This window comes from Branchiostoma floridae, chromosome 11 (assembly GCF_000003815.2).
Source record: "Branchiostoma floridae strain S238N-H82 chromosome 11, Bfl_VNyyK, whole genome shotgun sequence".
Taxonomy (NCBI): Eukaryota; Metazoa; Chordata; class Leptocardii; order Amphioxiformes; family Branchiostomatidae; genus Branchiostoma; species Branchiostoma floridae.
In genome coordinates, this window is record NC_049989.1 from 12,716,866 (window position 1) to 12,725,001 (window position 8,136).

The window sequence follows — 8,136 nt, forward strand, 5'->3', positions numbered from 1 at the left end:
GACGACACCATGGCAACAAGGTGTTCCAGAATAGTCCATAATTTTGGCAGGTAAAGGCAGTGTATTTTTGTAAGTTGTTTTCAAAGAGTTTCTTTTATGCGATTCATGGAAACTGCCATGGATGCTTACTTTATCAGTACCAACATCGTTCAAGCGTTTCAAGTTGACCGTCTTTCCCTGTCGATTGATAACTCCGGGTACAAAACTTATAGCACCCCTTCTTTACCAGTGATGGAATGGCTGTTTCGAATGTATAAACCGTTGACTTTCAAATCTCACACTTGTGGCTTTGACACCGTAGAGGAAGGTTTTACCCTTTTCTCCTTGAGTTCGAATCGCATTCTGAAAACGCTTGGAAGCACTTCGACATGGGTTCTTTCTCACCGATGTATTCTTCGCTGTACGCCGCTGGACCTCTCACAGCTGAGCAGTGCGCCTGGGAAGTTATGAGACCTTTCCGGGTCTTCGGCCCGGCCTGGATGCGGAACGCCGGCCGCCCTGTCAGGCAGGAGCTTCCCGACCACGTCCGCTTCTGTGAAGACTGCGGACGGCCTCACGATGACGTCGAGACCACCTGGCAGGTCTCAGGAGGAACCGCAGGAGGGTACCTGGCGCTGCTACCTCCTCAGGGCCCCGCCTGTGACACCTGTGGCCGCCGTACTGGCGTGACCAGTACCATACGGCTCGTACGGTGGGGACAGGGATGGCGAGTCGTCGAGTGTCACCGCTTCGACTTCCTCCTCATGGGCGCTGACATCTGGGGGACGCTGGACGAGTCACCCGTCTCCTTTCTGGAGGAAGACCACTGGGAGGACGACACCTACCGAGCTGGCGACGAAGTCCAGTTCCCCTACTTGGTAGGGCTGTTCCAGACGCTTCGAGAGGGAGCGCCTTCTGAGATCGTGGCCGCCAATGACGACATCCTCGCCTGGATCAGCAACGAGGAGTACACGGTTGGTGTTGAGATGGACGACGAGCTGTTGGGCGTGGAAGAGGACCAGTCGATGCCTTGGGTTGTGGAGTTGGAGGACCTGTTCATGCAGCATCCACAGTAAGGCAGACACCAACACTGTTTTACCCGACTGTGACTATTACATGACGACTCATATCGTCCAAAAGACACTTGTGACTCTAAATCGTACATCACAAGACTTATCACGGAAATACGGAAAGTACGGACAGTATGGTTTCATCATGACGAGATTAGAACGTTGACAACATTTGAAACTTAACGGAAGATGGATTGAAGATAATCTGTGTGATTCAGGAGTTGGGGTGGCGCTAGGTTGACGCTAAGGACTGTATCCCTCCATCTTGGCATATTTTTCAAATGCTTCATTCTTCGACGTTTCTTTTCGGTCTGATATAGTTTTCCCTTTCGACTATGACACGCCACCGACAAAATAGACAGACACGAAGTTGACGAACGCGTAGTGAAAAAAATTATTAACGTCCGATTAACAATTAATTTTTTTTCAACTGACCAGGATTTCATAATGCTAAACGTTTCTTTTTCAACTGGTCTTTTGTTGTTACTATATAACACGTATTGTGTTCAGTAAGTTTAAAGCGTTTTTTTTTATCCTGTTCCGCTGACCGAACGTTGAATCGTACTGTAGTTCACTCACTAAGTCTAAGGCGCCTGCTAAGAGTCTCCTTGAAATTTCAACGCGTGTCAAAATTTAAGAGATGTGCAAAAAAAATGTGTTTGCACGAAAGTTGGCATGGAATTATGATGTGTGTGTGGTTTGGAAAGTTTTGATGAGCACAAAAATTACGCGCATTCTGTGGCCTGAATTGCTATACAACGTGGAAAAAATCTCAACAAATAGTCGAGTTTATATCACAAAATTATTCGTCAAAGAACGTAGTACGTTTCTCTTCAGGCCCGTTTGGCTCGTGAGAAAAAAAATGCTAAATTTCCTCCGGCAAATGGAGACCACCTTGCCGTGGTGCCGGGGCCCAGGTGCCGAGAAGGTTAGCGTGTGTTTACAGGTTCTCTTCGCGGTGTTGGGAGATGTGAGGCCGATGACATGAGGTGAGCGCCACCGCTAGATTTGTTCATCTTGGTCGGAATTCAGGAAACGTCGCAGGTGAGCTAGTTAGAGGCTGGACTTAAACAACGGTTTGGACAATCATTTGTGAGTTGAACGTGTAGCCAACTATTTTACCTTCGCCAATAAGTTTATAGAAGGAAAGAAATGCTCGAATACGGATTTCCAAGCGGTTTTGTGGTTACTGGGCGCTATGACAATAACCTATATCATAACTCTCTAACATTTACTTGGGACATCATATTGTGCACTAAGGGGATGAAGACAATAGAATGGCTTTTCAAACGAGTGTGATTGAAACCAGTAACCACAATTTTTCAATTATATAATTCATGATGTTTCTAAAATTATAATCATCGCGATGTATTTTATGTCAACTTGGCTTAGTTTGCAAAGACTTCATCGTTAGTGTTACCCCTTGTGTGAAGTGGTATCGTCTATCCAACATGGCTCCAAAGTGACTGAAAACTCGTGCAACTCCGTAATAAATCGTTCAGATTTAATCATTTCCGCCATGACATTTAGCTCATGACCTTGTATCCATTATTTCGAGTAACAAGACAACTTCAGACCGTACGAACGACGACCCTGCCGCCGAGGAAAGCCGCAAACATGGCCCGGGAAGTAACGCTGCCGACTTCCGGGTCAGCAGACGACGGCGAGTTTTACGTCTGCAGTTGTTTCTTTACCAATAATTTCTACCTGAAGGACTACAACGTGCACGTGGTGTACAGGGATGACGTGCAGTTTGGAGAGGAGTACAAGCAGGTTGGGCTTGACGTTAACGTTTTCTCCAAGTTTATATGAACGCCCCCTCCCCCATGTACTAGTACTTACGATTACGTAACGTTAGACCTGATCGACTTTAATAGCTGACAATTTATCACATTGTATCACTTTCAAAATCATTCCTTCAATGCTGCGATGTTTCTGAGAAGTATCAGAGGAGTGTACAAAGGCTTGTTGATTAGATCTTTACTTTGTGAAAAGAAATAAAATAACGGTTATAAAAACTCTTACAATGTCTTTAAGTTATTGAATTGTAAACTTACATTGGTTTGTAAACCATTCAAATGTTGCAGGTAATGAACAAATATGGATGTGGTACAGATGAACAATGGAACCAAGTCCTTGCACAGGTGACTATTATGCACCAGTTTTACATACTTGTGTCCAAGTATGCTCAGAGCTTGCAAGGCCACATGTTTGGCAATTAGACTGACCTACCATGCAAACCAGAACTCTGTTTCGCACTGTGTGTGTGTGTGTGTGTGTGTGTGTGTGTGTGTGTGTGTGTGTGTGTGCGTGTGTGCATGAGTGTGTGTGTTTGTGAGTGTGTGTGTGTGTGTGTTTGAGTGTGTGTTTGTGTGTGTGTTTGTGTGTGTGTGTGTGTGTGTATGTGTGTGTGTGACTTGTTTTTTGTGTGCGTATGTGTGTGGACTTTGGGCCTTCTAGCTGCTATCCCTGGTACTGCAGCAGAACTTCCATCTTATCTTTTGTCCTGAACATACTAATATTGTCTTGATGTTTTGGTGGCAGACAGCATTTGATGTCAGGAAAAAGTACATTGTTTGTACATTGCATCCCCCCTTTCTAACTACAGGTAAAGAGTGAGTTAGAGAGAAGACATAACTTATTTCAGCAGTCTCTGGAGAAAAGCAGGCAGATCAGAACACAGTACAGACCACTTCACCCTCAAGTGTACACATTACAGGTGGGTGACTAAATATATATGTAACTCCCAGTACAAGGTCTGCAATAAATGAAGAAAAATGTAAAGAAAAGAAGAGCTGAAATACCAAGAAAACATATCACTATATCATCAGTCCATAACCGTTACTGTGAACGTCTTTCAGCACCAAGGAAAGATACCACTTAACAATTGTAGATATTTTTCAGCAACCATTTTACAACTGGGGGGAAACACCATTTACAACTGTAAATGTCATTCAGAACCAACAAAAAACATTATTCTACAACTGTAAATGTTATTCAGCACTATCAAGGACAGATATCATTTTACATTTCATTGTAGTGAATGTCATTTAGCACCAAGGACAGATATCATTTTACAATTGTGAATGTCATTCATCACCAAGGAAATATATTATTTTAGTTTTATTTTTACAATAATGAATGCCATTTAGCACCAAGGATAGACAAAACTTGGTGAGTGTGAGAGGGGAAGAGCAGGAAAAGAAGACTATCATCGTAAAAGTCTGCCTTCCACATCTTAACATTGGAAAATCTAGATGTGTTTCCTGTGGTTTAATTTGACACCCCTTTTTCTAATTTAGAAATCCTTCTTTGCACCAGAGTTCCTGGAGTTTGTTGAACTGTCCAGGAGAATTGACACTACTCCAGAAGATGTCATGAAATTTGTTACCTCTAAGCCAGGTCAGTAGGTCCGATTGCGCTAGTTGGTAATTTAGATATAAACCATGTTTGCTGATGTGCATATTCCAAAGCAACATATCTTCATTTGTAGTTACCATTTTTTTATGATATTTTCAAACATAACAAACTCAAGGACAAAAGCAGCAATATGCATAATATTACAAAACAGTCATGTACTTATAAATGATAGCTATAAGTCTAACTTGTTTAAGGAGTTCTAAGTCATATCTGCTAATGGTAGAAAATTTGGCAAATATTTTGCAGTAGACCTTGAAAATATTGACTTCTTACTCAGCCTTAAAAAGAAATTCAATCCTGAAAGAGGAAATAGTAATTTGGTTAACTTTTTACTTTGTCTAACCATGACTAATTTGTGGGTTATCTTCACCTGATTTTTCAGATAACAGAGTTTATGAGTTTCCTGTCTTCACTGAGCATTTCTGTCAACTATTCATGGAAGAAATCACTCACTTTGAAGACAGCAATCTTCCTAAAGGCAGACCCAACACAATGAATAACTATGGAGTGAGTTCTAATTCTTTCCACAACCATGTGTGCATGACACTTGGGCTCATGAAGAAATGATTGAAAGAAAGAATGAATGTATATTTATCTCTTTAGTTGTTGTCAGGACATATGAAGGACAAAGAATTAAGGATTAATGACCCGCCCCGAGGTGTATATGAGTGAGTGTGTGTGTGTCTGTGTGTTCCTCGGTGTAAATGGTGTCATAATGCCTTGGCCTTTGCTATAACCACCGAATAAAACCACTGATTGAACAAAGCAAATGAGGTGGTTTTATGAGGTGGTTATAGCAAAGGACCAGGCGTTATGACACCATTTACACCAAGGAACAAGCGGGTCATTAACGTTATTATCATATAGCCTACCCAAACTTGCAAACTCCTGTATGACACATAGATTCCTTGGTACTATACATGTGAAATCCTTTGTTGAATTTCTGAAAATCCACATTTTGTTCTTTGGTACATACATTTGTAAGGAGATTACACATTGCATTATGAAACCAAAATTTCCACAGAAAATTTTCAAAACATTGCAGTATTTGGCTGAGATTATGCTACCTTTTAAGGTTGTCCCCAATACAGCTGCTTACTTTTAATTCATAACTGTAGATTCTCCTGAATGAGCTTGGCTTCGATGAAGGTTTCATCACACCACTGAGGACTGACTATCTACGACCCATCTGTAGACTCCTGTATCCAGACTGGGGAGGAGATGCACTGGACTCTCATAAGGTATCATGTTTTTCCGGGAGATTGTAACGGCTAGGAAAATATGTTGTGTATCCTGTTTCCCTACCTGGAAAAACCTGCCAAACCTAGACTTTTTTTTGGATGGGCAATGGGGTCACATAGTTGCCAGTAACTGTTTACTTAGAATTTTTATTCAGCCTGCTTCCTATTCAAGTAGAAAAACTGCTCGTCCTGTCCATTGAAGTATAGATAAATCAACAAATTCATAATTATCATGCTCAAAAAAATTTGACATAAAAAAATATAAGTGTCCTCATGCACTTCAGTATTACATTGTTGAACTGGAGTTTTAAAAGGAAAATCCCTTATAATCTATCCTGACCCTGATCTTTTCAGTCATTTTGATCAGTCATTTGTCAGAAACTCCCTAGTATATAACCTAGTCATTTTGATTACATGTAGTCCTCAATTGTTCAAACTGTGCAACTGTTGTTTCAAACAACAAGGCATTTGTGGTGACATACAAGCTAGGAGAGGATCTGGACCTGAGCTATCACTATGACAACGCAGAAGTCACACTGAATGTCTCCCTGGGGAAGGACTTTGAAGAGGGATCTTTGTACTTTGGAAACATGAGACAGGTAATACGCAATGGTTTAATCGGTTACAGTTCTTACCTATGGCTACACTACTTGGATACGGACATTACTGGGACACGGACAGAACTGGGGGTACGGACACTACTTGGGTACGGACATTACTGGGACACGGACAGAACTGGGGGTACGGACACTACTTGGGTACGGACATTACTGGGACACGGACAGAACTGGGGGTACGGACACTACTTGGATACAGACATTACTGGGACACGGACAGAACTGGGGGTACGGACACTACTTGGATACGGACATTACTGGGACACAGACAGAACTGGGGGTACGGACACTACTTGGATACAGACATTACTGGGACACGGACAGAACTGGGGGTACGGACACTACTTGGATACGGACATTACTGGGACACGGACAGAACTGGGGGTACGGACACTACTTGGGTACGGACATTACTGGGACACGGACAGAACTGGGGGTACGGACACTACTTGGATACAGACATTACTGGGACACGGACAGAACTGGGGGTACGGACACTACTTGGATACAGACATTACTGGGACACGGACAGAACTGGGGGTACGGACACTACTTGGATACAGACATTACTGGGACACGGACAGAACTGGGGGTACGGACACTACTTGGATACGGACACTACTGGGGGTACGGACACTACTTGGATACGGACACTACTGGGGGTACGGACACTACTGGGACACGGACAGAACTGGGGGTACTGACACTACTTGGATATGGACACTACTTGGATACGGACACTACTGGGGGTACGGACACTACTGGGGGTACGGACACTACTTGGGAAACGGACACTACTTGGGGTATGGACACAACTGGGGGTGCGGACACTACTGGGGGTACAGACACTACTAGAGGTACGGACACCACTTGGGAAACGGACACAACTCTGGCTATGGACACTACTGGGGGTACGGACACTACTGGGGGTACGGACACTACTGGGGGTATGGATACTATACTGGGGGTACAAACACTTCTTCGGGTACAAACAATTGCGGGGTATGGACATTACTGGGGTTACAGACACTTAAACATTCTTTTACTGATCCTTTGGCATAACAGTAAGCTGTTTTTTTCAAGCATTTATGATTTTCACATGTATGTCTAAACCTAATGCAGGTTGTACAGTCCCAGCCCAGTTACCGTGAACACAAGCACCGTCCCACGTACGGGCTCCTACACCGCGGCCAGCACAAACATGGCGCCATGCCGATCGACGAGGGAGAACGCTACAATCTCATCATCTGGATGAGGTCATCTAAGGTCAGGAACCAACTCTGCCCCATGTGCGACCAAAAACCGACGCTGGTGCGGACTGTGGGGTTCGGAGACGGTTTTACGAAAGAGACGAAAACTGTAGACGTGTGTTGTGCAAGCTAGCATTGAATCCGTACTTACTCAAGACTTACTTTGACATGAACTTACTAGAATGAAGTAGTATTCTGTGCAGCCTATATATAGTAATGTTTGTTGCCTGAAATTTGTATTTTCATGTTCAAATTGTTGATTGAAAATTATCAAAATTAGATTCATTTACAATACAAGGTTAATTTTAATTGGCAATGTTAAATCTTTAAGAATCTGTATATTTTAAAAGAATGATACTTATTTTTACACATACTTTATTTTACAAGAAATTATAGATTAAACTTGAAATCAAAAGATGGCAACTTTGATTTTACAACAGAGTTCATTTATTCTGTATGAACATTAAATATCAATCAAAATTGCTTTGAGCTGTACTATCACAGGACATGGTGTGAGCTCAAACTTTGTAAACATAAAGTGACAGTGTTTGCAAGTCTC

The 8,136-nt window shown here is 42.6% G+C and overlaps 1 protein-coding gene across 1 annotated transcript; it reads left to right on the top strand.

Moving 5' to 3' along the window:
- Nucleotides 1–2,408: 2,408 nt before the first annotated feature.
- On the top strand, nt 2,409–7,735 carry LOC118426539 (2-oxoglutarate and iron-dependent oxygenase domain-containing protein 2-like). Its single transcript, XM_035836025.1, has 8 exons — nt 2,409–2,822; nt 3,137–3,193; nt 3,658–3,768; nt 4,352–4,451; nt 4,852–4,976; nt 5,588–5,710; nt 6,175–6,309; nt 7,450–7,735. Exons 1-8 carry the CDS (start codon nt 2,583–2,585, stop codon nt 7,708–7,710), a joined length of 1,152 nt encoding a protein of 383 aa, XP_035691918.1. The 5' UTR covers nt 2,409–2,582; the 3' UTR covers nt 7,711–7,735.
- Nucleotides 7,736–8,136: the final 401 nt, after the last annotated feature.

Excerpts from the sequence above, each read along its gene's own strand:
- LOC118426539 (XM_035836025.1), top strand. The coding sequence starts at position 2,583 with ATGACCTTGTATCCATTATTTCGAGTAACAAGACAACTTCAGACCGTA. Across the intron at positions 4,977-5,587 it reads ACACAATGAATAACTATGGA|ATTCTCCTGAATGAGCTTGG; the intron begins GTGAGTTCTAAT and ends TCATAACTGTAG. Across the intron at positions 5,711-6,174 it reads ATGCACTGGACTCTCATAAG|GCATTTGTGGTGACATACAA; the intron begins GTATCATGTTTT and ends TCAAACAACAAG.